The sequence below is a fragment of the Chelmon rostratus genome, chromosome 5 (genome assembly GCF_017976325.1).
Source record: "Chelmon rostratus isolate fCheRos1 chromosome 5, fCheRos1.pri, whole genome shotgun sequence".
In the NCBI taxonomy this organism is placed as follows: Eukaryota; Metazoa; Chordata; class Actinopteri; order Chaetodontiformes; family Chaetodontidae; genus Chelmon; species Chelmon rostratus.
The window spans coordinates 13102295-13126428 of NC_055662.1; the positions used below are offsets into that span (position 1 = coordinate 13102295).

Here is a 24134-nt window from a genome sequence, read left to right on the forward strand (position 1 = left end):
TTTGGTCTTTATCTGAGTCAGTGGATCCATGTTAGTTCTCTCATCTCAAGCCTGTATCATATTTCATCAGCAGGTGATGACTGCAGAGGGCCTGTATGTGTTGGCTACAGCATGCACAAAGAATTATAGGTTGTGCTTGTTTTCCCTTCATATCTCATTGTTTTAAGTAAAAACAAGACACACGGCCAAACCGCGGTTTTATATTACCGCATTAACCACAAGCTGTTGATGTCATTTCCTTTTTCAGGGTATGAGAGATCTTGGGTTGCAGTGCAGAAGTGAGTTAAAAGGATTGATTGACCTCATCTCTAACCAATAACCATGTGATGTTAAAGGGTTAGTTCACCTCTGTTGATATCTAGACCTACACATGCAAATAGTTTTGACATCAGTCTCAGATTTCTCACTTTAGCACAATAAAGACAAATGCTATTTTGTTCGTCAGTTCACAGAAATTAGAAATTGCATTAAAAAAGTCAACAGCAACATGCTGTATCTTTCTGGTATCTTTCAGTTTTCATTAGAACTACTTTCTTTCTACAGAAAAAATGGTCCCTATGAAAACTGTTCAGCATGATCTGTGGATTATGCAAAATATTGGGGACACTTCAGCTGTGTGCACCAACAACAGTGCAACAGTTTTGAACTGGGGTGGAGGAAGTCTCAGAGACATATATTGCTTGTAAAAGAAAACTATCTGCACAGCTAGATACCACTAAAGGTAAGTAAACAAAATAAATCAGTGGTTTCCAACCTGGGGGTCAGGATTCCCACAGGGGCTTGTAAGATAAATCTGAAGGGCCACAGTATATTAATATGAAGAGCCCCCATGTGTGAGACCTGTACAGACTAACATGCAGGTTACTGCACATGGCATGGCACTGCAAATCCCCTGAGAGGATGTTTTTCATTGTTTTTCTGTCTGAGCGTGACAGCGAAGCCCAACGCTCCTGAAAAAGTATAGTGGCTGCTGTTGGAGGAGAGAGAGCAAAGGCCATATCTCCACATCACACGGGAACATCCCTCTAACACCATGTCCGCCTGGATCAGGAGTCAAACAAGAGAGCAGCAACTTGTGGGAGGTGAACATTAAATCTTTAAAACCAAATTCCTAATGAAGTCACATGAAGAGAGTGGGGATAAAAACTCTTCACTTTTTGTTTTTACCCCTTCAGGTCCCAAAACAGAAGTTGTTGTTGGTGGTGTGCTGCATATTGTGCACAATCTGTGATCTGCATCATATCTGGTTTGCCCCACTGCTGTTAATGTTAAACGTATTACAGGAGTCAACACACAATGACTAAATCCAAATAATAAATGTTTTCTGATGCTGTTAAAGGTTTGTTTCGAGCTGAAATTATTATTTGAGGAGTCAACTGGCTGATTTTTATTCAGCAACTGAAACTTTAGATAAATGATTAATCTTTCAAGTCACATTTTTAAGTGAAATGCGATAAATTAATAAATTGATCATCTGTGGATTTTCGAACACTGGTTGGACAGAACAAGGCATTTGGAGATGTAATTTTAAGCTCTGTCAAATTTTGACTGATTCCTAATTTTTCCTACTTTTTGGTATTTATGGACCAAATGGTTGATTAACCAAGAAAACAACCGTTAGTTGCAGCTGTACTTTGTTTACATGATTTTCTGTTTGTATAAACAACAGAAACGTGAGCTGACATGGGCAATTTGCAATTTGTTGTTGGAAAAAGCATCCCTGGTGGCCAAGTCCTGGGCAAAGTCCTCAGGGTAAGAGAACCATGTAGTGCTGCAGGTGACTCGGGATCTTGCTAAATGCTGGACACGGGAATGCAAACATTGCTCTGGTAGAATCAGCAAGCAGCAGCTGCCCCACCAGGGGCCCCTATGCCAGAATATCACACTGGGGAAAGATCCTCGGTAGGGGGTTCCGAGTCCAGTGGTGCAGTGGTGGCGGTGTCTCACCAGTATTGGCATTGTTATAAGGTGCACGGCCGACGAAGCCCCTCTGAAGTGTCATGCTGTTCTCTTTGATGGAGCTGAGAGCCAGGTTCCTAATCCACTGAGTGTCACTCTGGCACGGGATGGTCTCAGTCATTTCTTTTGTTACTTGCAGGTTAGACATTTTATTAAGCTCACTTGTTCTGTTTGACACATGACCCTCCAACACATGTTCTATGACCATTTCTCTCAAGACCCTAACTAAGGGCACCCCAAAGTTACTCTTATACCTCAGAATCACTGTTTCATTAATGGTCTTTGAAATGAATAAATGTGATGTTCCCTTGAGAAGAAGATATTCACTTTACCGATATACTTACATACGTATAATTATGAGGAAACAAATCAGTCCATACTGTGTACTTGCTGTTTTGGGTTGTTTTGAAAGCTTCCTAACACTGCCAATTTTCTTTTTTTGTTTTCTGCTTGTTCTACTACAATTGTATATATGTTTCAATCTTTTTACTTTGTTTTAACTGTGCATTACTTTATCTTTCCCTCTATATCAAATAAAGAGTGCAGCCATTGTAATGTACGGTACATATTCCCTGTCCTTAAAAAGCCAATGAACAGACTGAAAAAAACAAAAAAAAACAAAAGCCATATTAGACTCAGCCAGCATTAAAGTTTTGTAGAGATAAAAATTCCACAATGACATGTTACCTATCATTATTTGGAGAAGATACTCTGCAGATGACTCATACTGGAAATTATTTAAGATTTGGGGTCCCTTTAATTATTATATCAGAAAGCAAACTGACTCAAGCAGTGTAGTGTGGCTTGACGTACAGTTCACTAAAACCACTTTTTAAATGATCTGCAGACTGTGACAACGTTGAGGACAGTCTCAGCCTGTGGACATTATTGTCACGGTTGCTATGGATGCTGGAGATGCAGCATATTTGGGCATGCATGGATGATCACTCGCTGCATGCATGGATGATCATTAGCTGCTCTTTCACCTTTGTTGTTTTTTGTGTTATGTTGGTTTTACTTTGTAAACTGTGTGTGTTACTGAGTACCTTTACACCTACCTCCTCCAATGCTGTAAACATCATCCAGGAACCGAAAATACAAATATATTACCATCATATTAGCTGAGTAAAGCCTTACTTTACTGATTAGATTAGATTAGATAGATTAGATAAGACTTTATTGATCTTACAATGGAGAAATTCACTCTTGCAGAAGCTCTTCAGGGGGGGCAAACAGCAAATAGAGGTGCAAATAAGAACAATAGGAACAATAAGGTGCAAAATACGAACAATAAGGGTGCAAATAAGGACAATAGGAAGAACAAGAACAATAAAGGTGCAAACAAGAACAAACAGAGCGATAAATTACAACTGTAAGAGATTAAAGTGTTTTGCCCAGCAGGATGTTTGTAATCAGAGAAGAACAGAGGTTATTGCACATAATAACTATACATTGGAGTTGTACAGTCTGACAGCGGTGGGAATGAATGACCTGAGGTAACGCTCCTTCCTGCACTGAGGGTGTCTCAGTCGGCCACTGAAGGAGCTGCTCAGCTCCTCTACAGTCCGGTGCAGTGGGTGAGAGCTGTTATCCATGATGGCTGTGAGCTTGGCCAACAGCCTCCTCTCCCCCACATCCTCCACAGAGTCCAGTGGGCAGCCCAGGACACAGCCGGCCCGCCTGACCAGCATGTTCAGTCTCTTCCTGTCCCGCTCAGTGCTGCCCGGGGCCCAGCAGACGACAGCGTAGAGGATAGCAGAGGCTGCCACAGAGTCAGAAAAAGTCCTGAGCAGGGGTCTGCACACTCCAAAGGACCTCAGTTTCCTCAGGAGATGGAGGCGACTCTGGCCCCTCTTGTACAGGGCGTCGGTGTTGTGGGACCAGTCCAGTTTATTGTTAAAGTGAACACCCAGGTACTTGAAACTGTCCACTGTCTCCATGTCCTCCCTCTGGATGTTCACTGGTGAGTGAGGTAGTGTCCTCCTTCTGAAGTCAACCACCATCTTCTTTGTCTTAGTGGTGTTCAAGCACAGGTGGTTGCACTCACACCGGTCCACAAAGTCCATAATGACTGACTGGTACTCCAGCTCGTTCTCCTCTGACACACAGCCCACGATGGCAGAGTCACCAGAGAACTTCTGAAGACGGCAGCTGTCTGTGTTGTAGGTGACAGACCAAACATCTAGTTTTCATGCAATTGCAATTGTCGGTGAAAGTAACTTTAAAAGATAAGGCTGGTGTTTTACAGCATTTTCCTAATAGTTAACAAGCTCTATGAAAAAACAGTCTCTCATTAGTGTCCAACTTCCCCCAGACTATTTACAGCTGCAGATAAATATACATTTAGTGCTCTATTGAGTATTTACAGCAGCAATGTATGTGGGATTGACTCAATATTAACTACAATACCCGCGTTCATCATGAGGAAAAGAACATGTCTTCAAGTGCATTTTATTTTGGATAGTTTTGTCAGTACACAATATTGTCTCATTTCCATATTTTTCTGAAGTCTAGTTTTTACTCTCAGTTAACTAGAATATTTTTCACATTGTACTTTTTAGTTTTTGTTTTAGTTTACTATAATAACCTTGCAGTGGAGCTGTATGGCACAGAGAAATTATAAATCTATCAGGCTTTGGCAACATAGGTAATAATTGTTAGTAGGATCAATGAATTGCTGGTTTTGGTCTTTTCTTAATGAACAATACAGAGTATACGGTATTGCCAGTCTTCTCCTTTGACTCAACAAATTGAAAATATTGATGTGTCAAATCAAAATTATTTTCATGGTTGCCACTTTCTAATAAGGCATCCATTATGAAAGCGATAGAAGCTATAAATGATCAGTATTTTACTGTATTTTCTAAACCTTTCGACTTTCTTTTGCTGCCGATGTGACTATGCTGCTGTGACACTGCAACTTCCCATTGCCCTTGATTTATCCATTTCACAATGTTACAGGAGTATTACAGCGATGACATAGGATTAAAAAATAATAACATAAAACACAGCTTAGCTCAAGACTAAGTCTAATTCCCAGAAGACGGGCACACCTACTGCACGTTCCTGGCTCTGCCAAAGATTGTTTATGCATCAGGAGGAGCCTCTACAGGTAAATTTGAGTGAGATTTTTTTTTTCTTTTTTGTACAGCATGATGTAGAATTGCATGATCATTTGCAGGTGAGTTAAAATACATTGCTTTCGTTAATTGTTCCATTAACTTTTTACCCCTATCAATAGTGAGTCCCTGCTCAAATGGCATTTGACATTTGAAAAGATAACTTTTGCCTAAGGACAAATATATGCCATTGTTGGCACATACAATTTTTTGCCATATGACACTGCTGAACAACTGGCGTCATGCCACTTTAGGCTCTTTTTACTGCTGGCAGGTACCTAGACTTACTGGAAAATAACTTCTTACAGGCAAAATGTCACCGGCTAATACTTGATGGTAGCTAAGCTAGCAGGGATGTAGGCTCCATTGCTAAATATTAGGTTGGTATGTCTTAATGTCCATGATGTTTTTTTTTATCCTTGTAGTTAGCTTCCTTTGACAATATGGCAGTAAACCAGCATGAAGGCATAAAGCGTTATCCCTGAATCAATAGTGAAGTACCTTTAACCTGCCTGTTTCGATGTCGGCGGTGTTAGGAGGATAAAAACAGGTAGGAGTGAGACATCTCGCTCCGGCTGCGCTCTTCGGTTAAGGCGGGCACGTGGTGACGACAGCTAACGCCTCCCCTTCGTGTGTCAGAGCGGACACCTCTCTTCCTCATTACATATCTCACCTGAGGGAACAAACCCACCGGTCGGCAGGTGGGAGAAGGTCGTCGGTAGCCATGCCGTGACTTGAGACGGCCACTTTTCGCCTGTCGCTGCGTCAACATCAGTTAAATGTGGCTAATTTATAAAGACGCGAAGGTCGACACGCGAATCAAACAGGTGAGTGAGGTGATGAACACCATCACCGCTTCAGTCTTCACCTTTGCAGGCGTACTAACCCTGAGTAACTCAGTTTCAATTAAAATAGGTGTGTAGCCGTACTGTAACCTGATTTTGAGTGGCGATAATGATAAAAATTGGATTGCAGTGTAACGTTTTTCAATTATTTTGTCCAACACAACAGCAAAAACACCTTAGAAGAAACATCTTAGACGGAAACTGGAGTCAGAATATTTAAATTATTTATGAATGGAGATTATTATTGGAACCCTTTGCCTTTATGCCGATTGATCAATCAATTAAGAATTACTAATTTACACCAAGAATTAATGAGTTCATAGAGTTCATGACAGTGATGTTGTTATAAGCCTTCATAGCCTCTACAGTCTGTTGTGTAGCTTACTTATTCAAGATATACTGAAGTAACATTAAATGGCACAACATGGAAAAAAATTAACATAACAGTACAGAATTTCAGCATGTATGTTGCCTCTTTCATTTTCTGTAGTAGTAGCAATAATAGGTAATGTATTGTTGTGACTCACTCCAAAAGCATAATATTTATGTAATCAGTGCTTTTTGTTCCTGATGTAGGTCAAATTAAAGATAATGATTTTTCTCAGCATTAGATTTAAATTTTATTCAGCTTCAGCCATTTAGAAATGTAATTTAGTTCATTAAAAAGTTATATGCAAATAAAAGGTTAAATAATATTGTAATATTAGCCGAATATTTGGCATTAGGTATCATTTTTGACATCTAGTGTGGAATTAAGAAATGATCCAGATCCCACCTTGTTCAAACAATCCTGTTAAAACTTGCCAGTGCAGGTGTCGCAGCATGAAACAGAGCTGGTTGTCACTGTGGTTAGTGCACAGAGCAAGAAAAAAAAAATCAGTGTAAAGGTGTAACCTCTTTGTGGCATCCTGTAAATTACAGGATGGCAGCCCTTAGAGGAAGCCTTCTCACTCCTCGTCAGGTGACTAACTGCATGAAGCATTTCACCGTAGTCATGTTGCAAAGAGCAAGGAGCGTAAATCCGCTGAGTGCTCATTTTGAGTCGATCACTCAATCAGTCTCCTGCAAGTTTCAGATGAGTCCAAAAACATGCAGGAAACCAGCACAGGACTTTGAGGCAAATCGGCGTGTTAAAGCTGAGGGTGTTGTCACTCTGTTGCCTAAAATTCTGATGTGCATTTTAGAGTTAACATGTGTGCTGGTGTTTTAGAAGTCTGTGCACTGTGTGTGTCTGTGTATGTGTGTGTGTGTGAGGATAAAGGAATAAGGAAGTGCATAATAACTGTCTAAAGGTTATTTTGGGTTATTTCACAGAGCAGCATTTGTGAGTCCGATGAGTTAAAAGATAACATGAAGTGTTCATCCCTAACAATCAACTTTTATGACTGAATTATATTCCTGAACTGGAGATTCCAGGTGGTTGGTTTTACAGATTTAGCACAATACCATCAGGATGTAGCATAATCCACAGTCGTCTGGCTAATTCTGGTAAATCCAGTTTCTTTTTGAAACCAGCGGCTCCAATGCTATCCATCATCTTGACTTCTAACCCTCACATCATTTGTGAGCAACGCTGCAGATCCCTAATCTGATGAGCACTGAATGGGTTGTATGTTGCTGTCAGTCAAATCACAACTAGCATGTTCATGTTTCATCAGCAAGGGATGACTGCAGATGACCCGCATGTGTCGGCTACAGCATGTACAAACTATCATTGGTTGTGCTTGTTGTTTTCCCCTACCTCCCCTGTTATCTCCTTGTTTAAGGTGAAAACAAGTCAGACGGCCAAACTGCGGGTTTATGTCACCTCATTAGCCACAAGCTGCTGATGTCACTTCCTTTTTCAGGACGCACAGCGTGACAGTTTGTGCCGGGATGAGGAAAGATCTTGGGTTGGCACTGCTCTTGCTGCTTTTGGCAGCTGTACAGACCAACAGTAAGTTGAAAGGCTTGGATAACATTATCTGTCATAACATGTTTTAAGGGTTGATTCACTCAAATGCAAAAAAACAAAAAAAGAAGAAGAATGACTCACCTATAGTGGTGTATAGACGTGGACATGCAGATAGTTTTGGAGATGCTAAAAAGCATTGAAAAATGTCATTTAAAAAAAATTCAAAAGCAACATCTCTTTGCAGAAACACTGCTCTGATATTCTGGTTAATCCACAGGTGTCACTGTGAACAGTGTTAACTGGGCGTGTGTGTCTGTGCATTACTCTATTGAGTTTCTCATGCAATTATCAGCTCCTACTCTCAAAGAAAATGAAATAATAGTAAAAAACCAAAAGCTGTTAACAGCACTTTCTGTGGATTATTCAGAATATCCATAAAAAATTTCAAGTACTGTGTTTCAATGCTGTGAGCACAAAAAAAAATCACCTCAATGAACTGGGATGGATTTAGAGATCTTAGACACATATCTGAAAACCTGGGCTACTTGCATAACATTTTTTTTATTTTTCAATATATTAGTGCTAAATTGGGAATTGGGAGCTAACGCTTGTTTGTTCCATGTGTTGTCAGGCGTGTCTCCACCAGGGAAACCAGTCCTGCTCGGCTGCAGGTCCCCTGAGAAGGAGACGTTTACCTGCTGGTGGGAGCCAGGCTCTGATGGAGGGCTGCCGACCAGACACCGCCTCTATTACGAGAGAGAAAGGTCAGTCAAATGATGCTGTTTTTGTGTTTTGTTTAATTGTAATTTTTAGATTTTTTTTTCTTTATTCAGCAGGTCACAGCAGAGATAAAGGAGAGGTGAGGGAGGGTCCCCTGTTGGAATAGAACCAGGGTTTCAGTTACCGTATATTGTCCGTATGTGTTTTAACCACTAGGTCTCCATGCCCCATTAAGTTTCAGATCAGTTTAGGAGAGCACGTGAAAATAAAGCTGTTGTTGAGTTGGCAGTGTAGTGTTGTGGACAGATGAGTGGAAAGCTACCAGCCCCTGCTTCACATAACTGTGCTCAGAAAACAAATCTTTGTTGCTGTGCAAGTACCTGCAGACTTCAAATGCTTTACCTGTGTGACCCTCACTCGACCTGGCCTGAGGGCAAAATACCGAGCCTGATAGTTTAACACTTTTCAAAAAGGGCCGTGTCATTTAGTTCATCCCATACTTTGGTCCAGACTGAAATACCTTGACAACTAACCAATGGATTGCCATAAAATTTTACTGTCAGTAAAGGTATTAAAGTATTTAACAATGTGACTGCAACACGGATGGTGTTCCCATTAGCCTGAGATGTACTTTGTGTTCAGTGCCAGTTAGCATGCTAACATGCCAAACCAAGATTATGATTATGTTTAGCACTATACGTGCTAAACATCTTAATGTTTGCGTTGTGATTGTGAGCATGTTAGCAAGCTACTGTTAGCATTTACAGTATGTGTGCCCAAGTCTTACAGAGCCACACCTGCTCTCAGTCTTATCGATACAAAAATTGTCAATTTTGGGGATATTTTTATTTTTTTATTCAGCTTTAATGATGAGATGCTTCTGTGTGCTTTGACGAAATTGTGTTGCATGGATCATGTTGAAGTGGTCAGTGAGAAAACCATGCAGACATCACACCTGACTCATACCTGATTAACGGTCAAGCCCTGTACAAACATAATTTTACAGGCAGCGTTCCCTCATATCTTGGTTAGTAAAGGTCTTTTTTGTTTACATACAGACTGGAGGGAGTGTATGAGTGTCCAGACTATCGGTCAGCAGGGAGGAACTCCTGTTTCTTTGACAAGAACCACACCTCCATCTGGGTGGACTACTACCTGACAGTGGTGGCCTCCAATGCCCTCGGGAATGCCACTTCAGACACCTTTAAGATTGACGTGATGGAAATTGGTAAGAGGACCTAGATGAGATGAATACTCATGTGCTCCCTATTTGTAATAGGTGCTCTCAAAAAACCCTTAAAATAAAATAAAATAAAAGTAAAAATGACTTCCAGTGACATCATGAGAAGAACAACAGACACTGTTTAACTGAAAAAATCTAAATAAAAAGTTAAAAAAATAAAATGAAATAAAAGTAAAAATAAAAATAGAAGAAAGGAAGGCAAGCAAGAAAACAAAAAATCATAATAGCTATATAGGTGGGAATTGAAGGAATTGACTCAAAATGAAAACAAATCACTACAAATTATTGATAATTCTGATTAAGAATGTCCTAATCTTCTTAGATCAACAGTGTTTTGTGTCAGACTAGAAGTGGTGCACTTTGAACTAATGACGACCACTGGATCTGTGTATTCATTAGAATAGACGTTAACACAGCAGAAAATTATCTGTATTGATCCAGCTAACTGCGGCACAGCTTTATTGGCCGTGCAGCGTTGCGGGGTTTAGCAAGGAATGGAAAAGTACCAAGTCACAGACACAGCACAAATGAAAACCTGAACAGAATGAGGCAGAACTGGTTTGTGGCCGGTGTAAAACTGTGAACGGCTTTGTATCAAATTTCACATCTTTTGTTTTGTTATGCAGGCAGTTTCGTATGCGATCTCCATGCACTACACTTACTGTGCATTTGGAGAACAGTCTGGCCACGTGTAAGTAATAGTAATAATAACTCCTCTGCATTCGATTTTGTCCCAGGGGTTGCCAGCAAAAAGGGTAATAATTGATTTCAATTATAATTCCATCCATAAGTATCATAATGACAAAATGTGCGACTGCTTGGTCACAGGTTTTATACAAGCAAAAGTTTTATGGCATGTGGGTTCTTGGTCTAATTCTTGTCAGGTTAGGGGTCCATAACATGAAAAACACTGAGAACCACTGTTTTAGATCAAATATTTTAAACATTTATTGATGAGATTAACCATTTTCTATGTTTTGGTGGTCTCCTATAACCCTCTAAAGACACTTTGGTGTCAAAGGACACGTTTTTTTAGCCATGCCAGCAGCATGGCTCCAAAGATGGCAGTGTTAGTCTGTCAGTCCACCACTTTGGTCAAGACTGAAATATCTCAACAACTATTCAATGGATTGATGCAAATTTTTTGTCCAGATATTGATGATTCCTAATGGCTTTGGTGACCCCTGGCCTTTCCTATTGTGCCATAGGTCACTTTTCACTTATCCTCTGAAATGTCAACAAATATTGGATGGAACTTTGGTGACCCCCTGACTTTTCATCTAGAGTCATCATCAGATCCAAATTTCAGTTTGTCCGATACTTCAGTTTATGACCAGACACCTGCAAAATAATGACATTCCCATCAGCCTCAGCAATACTTTGGTTTTAGTGCTAATTAGCAAATGTTAGCATGCTAATACGCTAAGCAAAGATGGTGAACATGGTGAACATTATACCTGCTAAACATCAGTTTATTAGCATTGTCATTGTTAACATATAAGCATGTTAACATTAGTGCAAAGCACAGCCTCATAGAAGCGCCAGTGTGGCTGTAGACGCTGAGTCTTGTTCTGCTTGTGCCCGACAGTGAAGCCTCATGCTCCTGAAAATGTAACGCTGCTGGTGGAGGAGAGAGAGGACAGTCCACATCTCTATATCAGATGGGAGCGTCCCCGCAACACGGACACCAAATCCGGCTGGGTCACCATTAAATATGAACTAAGGGTCAAGCAAGAAAACAACAAGTGGAAGGTGAGCTTTGAATGTTGAAAACTGAACTCCCAAAGTCTGAAACGTCTTGCACATAAACATTATCTTCCATGGTGGGGTCAGCTAGAAATAAAGCTTCGTTTTTACCCTTTTCGGTTCTCAAAACAAAAGTTGTTCTGATTTCCTAGCGGTGTGATCCAGAGATGGGGGCACTCATAGCAAATTATACAACCCTGATTCCAAAAAGTTGGGGGTCAAATGTAAATAAAAACAGAATGCCATAATATGCAAATCCTTTTCGACCTACATTCAGTTGAATACAATACAAAGATATTTCATTTAAAACTGGTCAACTTTATTGTTTTTTGTAAATAAAAAATTGTGAATTTGATGCCTGCAACATGTTCCAAAAAAAGTTGGGACAACACGTGTTTACCACTAAGTTACACCACCTTCTCTAACAAACCTCACTAAGCATTTGGGAACTGAGTGTGCATTTACAAAAATCAATGAAGTTTATCATTTGAACATTAAATATCTTGTCTTTGTAATGTATTCAGTTGAATATAGGCCAAAACAATTTGCAAATCGTTGACTGGATACCATGATAGGAGTGATGAATCCTGCTTTAAGTGCCTTGTGGCTGCATTTTAGACCAGCTGCTGCAGCTGGGAGAGAAGTCTTGCTTTCGAATGAAATGCAGCCGTCCAAACAGGCAGGAATTATACAACCTGAAAACTTCACTTGTGGTCTGTTAAACATTAAGGTGTTACATAGCCAGCCAGTAGAGGGCAATAAAGGGGCTGCCTGCAGGACAGCCATTGTACGTGTCAAATACTTTGACACGATCCCATACTACAGAAAGCAAGGAAATTTACGAAAAGCAAGAGACTTTCTGAGGTTAACACAATGCATAAGACAAATCAGAGGACAGTGACGCAGGATGGATACCATCTGTCAGAAGGGAGAGACAGAGTGACCAGCTTTTATTAGGCTCCATGAGCTTAATCAGCTGATGGCCCTGTCATGTCAATCAGTTGCCTGGACAGCCTCCAAGACGTGGGCCGTCGCAGCGACCATTTAATCAGACATGTGATTGTATGATTCAGGTAAAACAAATTTGTTTGACCCAAATGTCATCAAAACCTGAGTACAAGGTGAACATTTGATGTTTTTTTGTTTCTCTAGGAGTACATGTCAGGCACACAGACCCATTTCAGCCTGTACAGCATCAGCCCTGGGTCAGTGTACATGGTTCAGGTGCGCTGTAGGCTAGACCACGGCTCCTGGAGTGAGTGGAGCAACACCACCGACGTGAAGGTCCCTAACTGTAGGTCTCAGGAGATTTTTTCTGCATCTTTAGCTTTACGGCGAGGTGGCACTGTTATAAGTACTAGTAATAACTGAGAAAGTGCTTTTTGTTTTGATGTAGATCTTCGGAATGAGAGACCATTTTGGATATTGGTTTCCATCGTCTCTTCAATTCCATTTATAGCAGCGATGTGCATCTTGATCATAAAGAGAAAATAGTATGTACCTCCTGCAAAAAAGACAGTACACTTCTTCTATAAAGTCAGGCTGATGAGGATAATTTGACTCATGGCTCACTTTGTTTTGTTCCCCAGTGTGAAGCAGTGTGTTCTGCCTCCTGTTCCTGGTCCAAAAATAAGAGGGGTCGATTTTCAGCTTCTCAAGGTAATACTGCATCTGCGTTGTACTTTCAACATATCCAAAAAGTTGCCTTGGGCTTGATAATAGTGGATAACCCTGACTAACCCTTCCAGAGCGGCCGATCTGAAGACGTCATTAATGCTCTGATCGTCAACCAGAACTTTCCTCTTATGGTGGCCTGGAAGGACCAGATGGAGGAGTACCTAATGGTGACTGAGAATGACAATGGGCTTCTGCCAGATCCCTCCAGCTGTCAAAAGAGGAAGAAAAGCTTGATTATTCCTGCTGGCTTCCGCTTAGATCCGGAAATCCAATGTAAGGAGTCGCCGCCCAGACAAAAAGGCCAGGAGAAGGCTGGGGTAACAAAAAATGAAATGGATAGCTTCGCAAAGAGCAAGAAGTCTCTCCCCGGAGAGAGTTTGTCAAACTTGGAGCCTGCTCAGAAACCACAGTGCACAAGTATACACTTTGTAAACACAGAGGCAACAGAACAGGGTCCATCAAACCATGAGAACACCAGCAAACCCTGCACAAACAGTGGTTATGTGGATATTCAGAGACATGTGGAAAGCTTACGGGAGGTGGATGTAAAACAGGTGGACTACAGCAGAGTAAAAGAGGTGAACGCAAACAATACTATCATCCTAGAGACAGAAAATCTCCCACTGAACAGCTCTGGCTACATGGATGTTCAGAGACGAGAGGAGGGCGTATCAGAGGACTACAGCAGGGTGAAAGAGGTGGACTGTATGATCTTCCTGCAGAAACAAAATGCGTCAGTCGACGCTTCCTGTAGAGAGAAGGGTAACCAGTACACAGACTGTGCCCTTCAGAAGCCAAGAAATCCTCGTGTGACTGGAGTCTGTAAAGTGGGAGTGTGCACAGAACTCATCGATAGCGGATATGTAGATACTATCCCTGCATCACCTTTAATGTAAAGGTTTGGTTTGTATACATTTTGGGCTGCCACTAAAGATTATTTTCATTGTCGATTATTTTCTTGATTATTCGATTAGTTGTTTGGTCTATAAAACGGCCTCAAATGTCTTGTTTCATCCACAACCCAAAGATATTCAGTTTGCTGTCAGGGAGGAGTGATGACACTACAAAATATCCACATTACAGAAGCTGGAATCCAAGAGTTTCTTTCTTAAAAAATTACCCAGAATGATTTATCGATTATCAAAATAGTTGGCAATTAACTAATCAACTAATCAATTAATTGATTAATTGTTGCAGCTCTATATGCAACGTTACCCTAGCAGCACCACAAGGCTAACATTTGTTGTGTGTATTCAAGGTCCCTTGAGAATAAACCTTCAATTTCAAATTTCAGTTTGACCAAATAGCTGCAGAGTTTATGACATTCTCATCAGCCTCAACTGAGTACTCATTAGACGGTGATCATGGTGGACACTGTACCTGCCAAACATCAACTGTAACACATTTAGCTCAAAGCACAGTTCAGCCTCACAGAGCCAAAGTCTTGTACAATGGAGCTCAATGACACAGAGGACTATGCTGCTGAATATCAGGCTTTGGCTACACTGAACACTTGTTAGCGGGATCAGTTTCTGTTGGTTTTGGTCTTTTCATGGAACTGGTTGAGATTAAGACAAATATCACCAGACGTACCCTTTAAAGAGTAGTTGGCGATGAAATAGTTACATAATGGTTTTGCAGTCGTTTTTGCGTCAGGCTAAGGCGAACTTTCAAAACTGCACACTAGAGACTGCTCCACTTTGCCTCTTTCATAGTTGTCACACTACAAGAGAACATGCACGACAGTCAAATTATAAATGAGGCGACATATTCCAATGCAAACAAGAAGCAAATCTGCTTAGAAGACTGTGTTTTCATTTGATCCAGTCAAACTGAAGGTTTACTAGAATCTGAACAGACTGCACATAAACATGTTCGGAGTCTAATCAACTAAACAGTTTATTTTACAAGACACTGTTTATTTAAAAATGCAGCTCATTTTCGGAGAACGCCTGTTCCTGTAACTCATTTGACACATCCAGTTTCATTTCAAATGTTACACAGGATTTTTGAAGGAGCTTGAAGATGTTAGCAAATTATATTCCAGTTTTACCTTGGGACCGGACATCGTTTAGGAATGAGATGGAGGGTAGGAGGGCAGGAAGATAATTCAAATGTGTTAACACAGGTGATTTCTAATGATTTAGTTTTATTTTTGTTTCATAGAAACGAAGGAAGTAGACAGCATTTCTACAATGCGTGTTGTACATTTTAAGCACTGTGACTGCTCTTGAATGGTATTTGCATAGTGCAGTTTAAACTGATGATTGTTGCTGCATCAGCTTGACAGAAGCTTGAAGAGTAAACATACATTTTTTTTGGCTTTGGTTTATTTTGTGAAATATGGTGTTCACAGTTATTTCATGGAATATGTTTCTTCTTTTATTTCAAACAAATAAAATGTTTAAGTAAACAACAATCTAATATGCAATGACATATGTTTAGTATTAAAAATAACAATTCCTTTTTCTTTATATTTATCTAAACAGATCCCAGGTGGTTAGATTTTAGATTTGTAGTTTTGAAGACTGTGTGATTTTGGGATGCCTCAGGAAAGCGTACTTGGTCCCCTATTCTTCCTCTTGTATATTAATGACCCACTCACTTTAAGACTACTACAACTTGTCCTCTTTGTGTAAATAACACTTGATACTTTGATACTTTGCTTGAAAAAGGAAATTAATCAACTCCTCTGATTCTAATTTCCTTTTAACATGCAACAACTGAAGCATCTCTGTATTAATGTATTAAAAAAATAATTTATTGTTTATACCTCCATTCTCTAGGAAATTTGTCTATACTCCATCCCACATACACAGCTGATATTCAACGATTTATAAAAGCTGAATCAAAAAAATATATCTTTACAACAACATTAGGCCTTTCATCCATTTCTAAATTCCTATGGTTTCACAGTTTGGTCTCTTACTACCACAGAATTTACTGAAACACTTTATAGTAGAGCGTTTAAAGGATTAGTGTGACATTTTGAGAAATACACTTTTTCACACTTCATTTTCTGGTGGAGAACTAGATGAGAAAAATCATACAGATAACATTTCTGTATAGTAAAAGTGAGGCTACGGCCAGCAGCTGGTTAGCTTAGCATAGCACAAAGCAGCAGCTGTTGGCTGTAGCCTTATATTTAACAGACTGATATGAGATGACATCTTCTCATCTAACTTGCCACCAGAAAGCAAATGAGCGTATTTCCTAAAATGTCTGACTTTTGCTGTAAGATTCATACGCAGCTTAAGACTGTGTACAGACTTCTTTCCACGGACGACATTTTGACTAAGGAGGAAAAGCACAAGTGTTACCAATAGCACTATTGATTTATCCAAGTTCTGGAACTGACATTACTAAATGAAGAGCAGCCATAATTACTACTGTTAGTTATACCTTGTGCTTTTCCTGTTCAACATGCCAACATGCCACAAAACTGCACATTATCAACTTCCTAACAACCCCCCTCCCTGTAGAAATATACCAAGACATAATTCAGCAAGACTTCAGCATGCTATCAGGTTGTGTCAACTCAATCACATACCAGCTTCCAATAACAATAAGATTCACTGACAACCTAATTTTTTTTTTACATAGTCATAGGTCATAATGATAACTCTTATCTCCTTTACAATATTCATCTCAGTCCTCTGAAATCCTAATTCTGTTAATTCATTTTTTAATTTCAAATCAAATTGTCATTTGTTGTGTCCTTCAGAGTGTGACTGTCACTTCAGATTAGTGTAATTTGTCCTGTTTTACCATTATGACATTTAATAGTTTCTTTTTTTGTTACTATGTAGGTAAACAGAAAACTAAACAACTTTTTAACCAAGTCAACAGCTAATATCTCACAACATTATTTAGCTGTTTTTCCTCTTACAAGAAAATCAAATGCCACCATTTACACCTAATCACAGGCAGTACTTACAAGCAGTCTCTGAAAAATCAGGTAGTCTCTGAAAAATAAATACATAGATTCTAGATGTAGTGCAATTAGGATAAAAAAAGAAACAATACAAACTTCTGACTTTTCTTATGCAAAGAAAGAGCATATCTTATGCTTTCACTCTAAACTGAACCTAGGTGTGTTATGGTGGCCTAGGAGTTTGAGACTGTGGGCTCAAATAAGGGTCAATAAGATGCTGAGCATGTGAAATTATGTTCAGTAACAATTCAAAAGTCTCCTGATGTGTCATCCTTCGAAAACCTGTGAGAGCATCTAAATTTAGGTGGATGTGGAACTGTACTAACTATACACAGTTGGTGATCTTAAGAGATTTTTGACATTCCGACACTTCAATTTCTCAAGCAGAGTTTTTTCCCGAAGCAGATTTATAGGATGATATAAAACCATTATCAGACATGGGTAAAATCTTACTGGCCTTTATTTGAGCCCATATAAGACACTGACCATGTAACTGCAATGCCCACGGTTTGATTTTGGCTGGGGACCTTCGTTGCAAGTCCTCCATCCTTTGTCTCCATTAGTTTCCTGTCAGCTCTCTAATGTCACTGTCAAATAAAGGCAAAAACTCAGTGTATATGTATTTTTCTAATGTATATTAGAAAAATACATTGAACTGAACGTGACCGAGAAGAGAAAAATGAAACACACCGCAGCGGCTCCAAGTCAATACAGAGTGTCAAAACATTGCTGATAATTTCTCATTACTGTATAACTGCTTGATTGATTAAACACACATTCAATACCTAGACCCCTGCACATCCTCTAGGCATGTTCACAGACAACATGGTTGAAAATTCATATTGTGGGAGCTCTTCAAGTGACTGGTCTGGTCCCAGTACGTGGTGAACCTCTCCAGTTTACTGCCCACACACTTAAAATACACACCTTTGCCCACTTCTCACCAACACAAAAACAATGGAAAGGAATTCATGATTCATTGAAAATATTAGCAACACAATTCATTTCAGGTTGAGAACCACAGCAGCGGGGCACCTTGCATTTCCTGTACGTGGAGATTCAGTCCATCATAGTTTCTTCTAAGCTGGTGATCAGCAAAAGTGGGTTGGTGTTATAGGCACGGAAGGCTTTGCCACTGTCAACTCTTCTCATCTTCATCAGTGTTTTCAGTACATTCACTTTCCAAGCGCATGGAGCTCATCTGCTCCTCAAAGTTCAAGAATTTGTGGTTGCAGTCCTTCTCCAACATTTTCTTCCAGATTTTTACTAGAAGAAGAAATACAAAAAGATGAATATGTGATTTTTAAAAGTGAATTATGCTATTGTAACCTCTATCTATCCTCTCCCCTAGAGTGAATTTAATTAGAAAAGTCACAAAATAGCAGTTTTAACGAGGATGCATCATACATGTTGGGTTAGGACAGTAACTTACTATATTCTGGTTCCTCTGGCTGTGTGGCATCAGGACTGGGCTCAGCCTCTTCAGTCAGGCTGCTGATCTGCAGCTCTTCCTCTGCGTTCACCGCCTGCTCCTCCTCAGCCTGGCCTGTCTGCTCCAGGCTCGACACCATCACCTCATAGGCTCTCCTGGCCTCATGTGACAACTCTATCATCTTATGATAAAAGTCCTGCAGGTAAGAAGGCCAACATTTGTAGCTTGTTTGAAATAATTATCTAAAATGGTCCAAATCATTTATTGGCACACTCATGTTAACACTGAAGCCCATTTTAAGAGCTGTCTTGTTAGTATGCATTGTTGCTGAACATGAATCTGACCTGTGCACCATCATAGTTGAAGATGCCCACCAGGCTGACAGGTACTGCCTTGTTGACGCAGCGACCCAAAGCCTTCCTGGAGAGGGCAAACACGTATGGCACCCCCTGTTCACGACAGGTGTCGATTATGGTGTAAAGAGCCTCATCCAGGCCTCCTGCAAAAAGTGACATTTTCTATGAATGTCAGGAACAGGGTTTTGAGTACTCTGTGTTTTTAGCTGCCGCATCTCTGAACCTCATTTTTCCTGGGTTTAAATTACTAAATGAGCATGGCAGCAGGTTATGAAAAACTGTCATTATCAGACTATGCACACAGTCAGGTGGATAAATCTGAAAATGCATCTTTTTTTCTGTTTTGGCCACGTATCCCAAATAAAATAAGTTAGAAAAAACATCCCAATGTCATACACAAGGACGCTCTAACAATGATACCTTTGGACTGGATGCGTTCACAGTTGGGTGAGATGACGACACACTTGACCTTCCTGAGTTTGAGGTGCTTCAGGACCTCTCTGAGCCCCATCACAATCCGTCTCTTCATGCGGGCCTTCATGGGGTCCTTCTGGTACAGGCGGTCCTGGAAACGAACCAGCTCCTTGAGCAGAACCGTCACACACTCATCCACGTCTTTGCTCAGCATCTGGCTACAATAGCTGACAGGTACAACAATACAAATTTCATATGAACAAAAATGTGAGAAAAAAAAGGTAAGAAAAAATGTGCTCAAACTCTGTGAGATTAAACGTTTTGTTGTTTCTACTCTATTTGTTCTACCAAAAACGATTCCAACTTGATGATGATGCTTTTAGAGTCTTACTCTCTGAACTTTCTGCTGTGGATTTTGGGTTGACTTGCTGGGAAGGGTACAGGTGAGGTGGTTGGTTGCTCTACTGTCTCGCCTTTGTCCGTCTCTTCTTCATCCTCTTTCGCCACCTGGTTTGTGCCATTTAACTCTGACTGACCGTCAAGTTCCTCTGTAGGACTCCCAACCTCATCTGAGTATCCAAAAGCACAAAAAACAGATCAAATATGACCTATAATCAAAATTTTCCGTAATCTATTAACAGGAGTGATTACTTACAGTAGGCATCAACTGAATTCTATCATTTCACATGCTTGCTCTCACCTGCGGCATTTGTGTCCCACTGCTCTTCTTCTGCAGCATCATTAGCAGGTTGGAACTCATTTTCAGGCATCAGCCCTCTCTCCTCCAGCAAACGTCTTTGTTTCCTCTCCTCCCTTTCTTTCAAAATGACCTGAGGATCAGACAGAAAAAAGCTAAAAAGGCTGTACTGCTGAAATACATTCTTATAAAATGCAACTGAGTGGACTTACCTTCTTGAGAGGGGTGGGTTTCTTGGCTTTGGGCACCTCTCTCTGCTTGCCCTTTTTCACCAAAGGGCTGGTAGAGTCCAGGGGATTGTGGGCAATTTTATCCTGCTGCCAGGGCGGCTTCTTCTGGACTAATGGCTGTTTCTGGACAACAGGCAGTCCTCCACCGACTACAAAGAAATAATGTTAAAATGGACTTATTTATTCTGGGCAAGGCTTTAATACCCTGTATGAACATATCTGGATTGGTATAAGCCAAAATATTCTTTTTAATAAGAGGGGAAAGAGAGGGAAATGGGGAACTCGCTGTAGCACAGGCTAAGATGTCGACAATAACCCACCTGAGAGAATGACTGGCTTGGCGTCCTGCTTGGCTTTTTGAGACTGTTTCTTTTCCAGGGCGGCCAACATGTTTCCAATGTCCAGCTGAACGGGAACTTTGCTCTTCTTCCCTGACACCTTTTCAGCTTTCTAGAAATCAGGAGACCAAGGACAGGGGTACAAATCAGGCTTAATCTATACAGTTTTCTCCAGGATACTATCGTCTATTTAAGTGCAACAGAAATACACAAACCTGTCCTTTTTTAGTGGTCTCTGTGGGCTGAGATTTTGCTGCAGGTGATTTTTCCTTGATTTGATCAGCAGACTGATGCTGAACACCTTCTCTTTGGTTTTCCTGAAAAAATATGCATTGTAGCAAATTAAAGACACGGTATTATAATTATTATGTGAAAATGTCTGGGAGGGGAAAGAAATGGTGGTATGTACCTCATTGCATAGTTTTGCTGCATTGCTGCTTGTTATCAATCTGTTAGTCCCAGTCAAAGCAAGAGTCAAGCCAGGAAACTCCTCTTCATCCTGACAAAACAAAAAGATATCAAACATCTTCCATCCAACAAAAATTTAAAACTTATTTTCAAAATGTTTAAAATGCTTATAAAGTGGGTTTTGTTTTTGAATTGAATAAAAAAAAACAATTTCTATTTACTTCAAATTTTGGAGGCTCCTGGTAATTTGCTGGTTCTTGTGACTCAGCTTCTGCATCTTCACCAGCACCTTTAGCCTTCTTCTTCTTTTTCTTCCGTTTCTTCTTCCCTGGTGCCCCCTCTTCCTGCTGTGAAGCAATTTCCTCCATCTAACGAAAAAGCAAAATGAGCAACAATACAGCAACAGTGTTTGCTATAGGTCTGATCTGACTTAAACTCCTCAAAAAGGATTAAACAGCCTCCTTTGTGAGCAATCCTGTCCCACCAGTCGTACTTTTTCAGTTTCGTAAGTGACGTATGTAAATCAAACATGTCATCTAACCTGCATATGGTTGCTGTCGACCGTCTCCTCTTTAGGGACAGGTTTCTTTGGAGGGTGAGAGGCGACATTAGCCCAGGAAGTCACCACTGTCTGACCTGTTCACAAAAATAAATAAACAAATAATTAACCAGATGATCAAGTCCTGAAATATTATTGACATTGCCTTACAGTCATTCAAAGGCTGAGTACAGGGGCTTTCACTTACCTGATAAAGCAGCAGAGGATTCTGGCTTAGAATTAGTGGAAAACTGTTGGGGGTCAGACCCAGTTGGGGATCCTCTCCTGCCAGACTGAATAGAAAATTACAGCAGCACTGAGTCAAGAGTGTATCTCCATGTTAATGCAGCATTCAACACAAACTGCACAATATCACATCTGCTCTTTCAGTGAGCTCACCTTCCAGGAAAATGCAGGAGTTTGCGTTAAAAGGCTCTTGGATGAAGGAGATGGACCCCAGCTCTCCCTCTGAACAGGAGGAGGCCCTGCTGAAACACCAGCTAACTCTGGGAAATCGATCATCTTCACTTCAAATGGGATCAAGTCTGGCTGTGCTGGTTTTGACTTCCCTGAAGAGTTTGGGGCAGATCGGGCACCTCTAAAACCTGTGGTCCGATTACAAGCAAAAGCTGATTAAAGGTGATGATAAGTAAGTGAAATTAGTTATAAGCTGTTAAGTGATGTTCAGGAAAATTATGCACATGCTGGGGTGACAGGGAACATTCAGGAAAAAGTTAACAATGCCATGTGTGATATCTACCTTTTTTCTGTGCATCCAGGGAGTTCTTGGCCACAATTCTGCCTTGAGCAGGAGAATCATTGTTACCCCTTGATGTCTGTGGTGATGGATGAAAATTAGTGAAACTAATTTCATAAATTGAGTTTGTTTCATTATTTTTTTCTGGTACTCAAAATGAAAGCAACCTTTGCTTGTGGATCCCTTATGGACCTGTCTCTCTTCAGGAAATCATCATTGGTGTCTCTAACACGGCGGCTGCTGCTGTAGCCATGACTCCTTGACACATCTCCTCCTTTTCCTGCAGGCACTCCATTTGCATTTGATGGATTCTGCTTTGGGCTCCCACCTGACCGGTTCCTGAACAAAGTTTTAAAAAAATGTACACAAACAAGGGCTTGACATTAGTGCCTCTAGCCATTATGTGAATGGCTTATTACTATAGTCAAGATGGAATTCTAAGTCTGTGGTTACCCTCTTAAACTCTGGTCGGACACATAAGGATTTGGTAATATCAGAGATGGTGATGAGGTTGTGTGTGGCTCAGCAGGCTCCTTCCTTCGTCTCCTCTGTTGCTTAGGGTCAAAAGACTGAGCAAATGACAGTTTGCTCTCCTGGTAAAGTAAAGATCGTCTGTAATCAACAGCCTGCTAGAACACGACCTTTGACAGTCAACGTTATTGGCTGCAGTTCAAGTGAAGCCATGTCAACTCAACACTATCTGACCACTTTACTCACATTTAGATTCCCACATCACTCAGACGAAGTTTATTTAACTCTGCTTTCGATACTAGTACAGTTAACGACTTAAGTTTTGTAGCTATAAGCTCACATTAACAGCTAGCATAGCTAGCGATACATAGTCTTAACTCTAGAGTAACACGTCAAAAGTTAATGTTTTACAAAACATAATAACCAACAGCTTATTGGTGTGGTCACAACAACTGTTAACGTATAAGTATTATCTACATGTTACAACAACTAAAGTTTGCTAAAAGTTAGCTTGTGTTCAGCAACATGCATCAGCGTACGTTAGCATTACCGGCTAGCTTACTAGCTATCTAAAAAAAAAACACGTTACTTTTCGTGGACTACCTTGTCCATCTTGAGGTTTTCCTACATGCAGTCACATGTCCGCATGCTCACTCGGTAGTCCAGCTGTTGTCAAACTCCCTGCTGTAGCGGTGCTGCAATTATCAACAGCAACAGTGCGCTGGCTATCCAGGCTAAGCAACCTGTTTGATAGCATAGCAGTAGCAGCAGGCTAGCTAGTTGAACCTGATTGAAACAGCTGATGTTTACAGCGTGTGCAGTGAATGAGAGCGACATCCTCCGGCGTGCTGTGTAACAAATTAACTTTACAGAAGCTACAAACAACAGCAGCGTTTAGTATTTTCAATATTGTTATGGCGACATGTCACCATCTTAGAAAAAGACAGCTCACATTTAAAACCTGAAGCCAAAACCCCAGAAACACGGCTGTGACTTGCCTTCTGATAGTAAGAGTTAGCTGCATGATTACTTAACGTGGTGGCCCTGTCTTGTGGAATGGTTATAACACCTTTAGTGCTCTATCTCGTTTCCTTTGTGTATCCTTCTCAATAAACCCAGCCATGAATTATGATATACTGTTACAAGTAAAAATCCTGCATTCAGATTTTTGCTCAAAGTAAAAGTATTAACAGCAACTTTTTTTCAAAGTATCAAATAAAGTATCCTTTATGCACAGTATTTGCATTTGGATTATTATTTTCCATACATTAACATGCGAGCAGTTACTTAATATAACAGCTGGTTGAGGTGAAACAAATTTTCACCCATTTCTATATTTTGGGTTGTTTAGTCTAC

At 40.4% G+C, this 24134-nt stretch overlaps 2 protein-coding genes and 1 long non-coding RNA gene across 4 annotated transcripts; 2 read left to right on the plus strand and 1 right to left on the minus strand.

Moving 5' to 3' along the window:
* Positions 1 to 257: 257 nt before the first annotated feature.
* On the plus strand, positions 258 to 1356 carry LOC121607263. The gene is made up of 4 exons (XR_006006869.1): positions 258 to 336; positions 544 to 721; positions 936 to 1082; positions 1176 to 1356. It is a non-coding gene; the product is annotated as an uncharacterized LOC121607263 (long non-coding RNA).
* A 4406-nt stretch (positions 1357 to 5762) lies between these two features.
* prlrb (prolactin receptor b) lies at positions 5763 to 15975 on the plus strand. 2 transcript variants are annotated; one of them, XM_041936519.1, is made up of 9 exons: positions 5763 to 5905; positions 7690 to 7859; positions 8449 to 8581; positions 9596 to 9765; positions 11369 to 11532; positions 12679 to 12820; positions 12923 to 13019; positions 13116 to 13185; positions 13275 to 15975. In XM_041936519.1, exons 2-9 carry the CDS (start codon positions 7799 to 7801, stop codon positions 14097 to 14099), a joined length of 1662 nt encoding a protein of 553 aa, XP_041792453.1. In that variant the 5' UTR covers positions 5763 to 5905; positions 7690 to 7798; the 3' UTR covers positions 14100 to 15975. The 2 variants fall into 2 exon arrangements, with proteins under 2 accessions (XP_041792453.1, XP_041792454.1); XM_041936520.1 differs by having other exon boundaries at positions 7771 to 7859.
* On the minus strand, positions 15072 to 23523 carry LOC121606296 (selenocysteine insertion sequence-binding protein 2-like). The gene is made up of 18 exons (XM_041936518.1): positions 23382 to 23523; positions 22761 to 22900; positions 22475 to 22646; positions 22311 to 22386; positions 21950 to 22155; positions 21759 to 21843; positions 21554 to 21648; positions 21234 to 21380; positions 21014 to 21103; positions 20820 to 20921; positions 20587 to 20716; positions 20249 to 20415; positions 20040 to 20169; positions 19731 to 19908; positions 19346 to 19566; positions 18914 to 19068; positions 18570 to 18765; positions 15072 to 18403 (listed from the first exon to the last, which is right to left on the minus strand). The coding sequence occupies exons 1-18, from the start codon at positions 23388 to 23390 to the stop codon at positions 18276 to 18278; spliced, it is 2427 nt and encodes an 808-aa protein (XP_041792452.1). The 5' UTR covers positions 23391 to 23523; the 3' UTR covers positions 15072 to 18275.
* Between the last annotated feature and the right edge of the window lie 611 nt (positions 23524 to 24134).

What these genes read in the sequence shown, in the direction of transcription:
- prlrb (XM_041936519.1), top strand. Translation starts at nt 7,799, where the DNA reads ATGAGGAAAGATCTTGGGTTGGCACTGCTCTTGCTGCTTTTGGCAGCT. An exon ending in AAGAAAACAACAAGTGGAAG is followed by an intron (nt 11,533 to 12,678) that starts GTGAGCTTTGAA and finishes TTGTTTCTCTAG; the next exon opens with GAGTACATGTCAGGCACACA. An exon ending in TTGATCATAAAGAGAAAATA is followed by an intron (nt 13,020 to 13,115) that starts GTATGTACCTCC and finishes TTTGTTCCCCAG; the next exon opens with TGTGAAGCAGTGTGTTCTGC.
- LOC121606296 (XM_041936518.1), bottom strand. An exon ending in TAAGGGATCCACAAGCAAAG is followed by an intron (nt 22,387 to 22,474) that starts GTTGCTTTCATT and finishes CCATCACCACAG; the next exon opens with ACATCAAGGGGTAACAATGA. An exon ending in GCCAGAGGAACCAGAATATA is followed by an intron (nt 18,404 to 18,569) that starts GTAAGTTACTGT and finishes TTCTTCTTCTAG; the next exon opens with TAAAAATCTGGAAGAAAATG.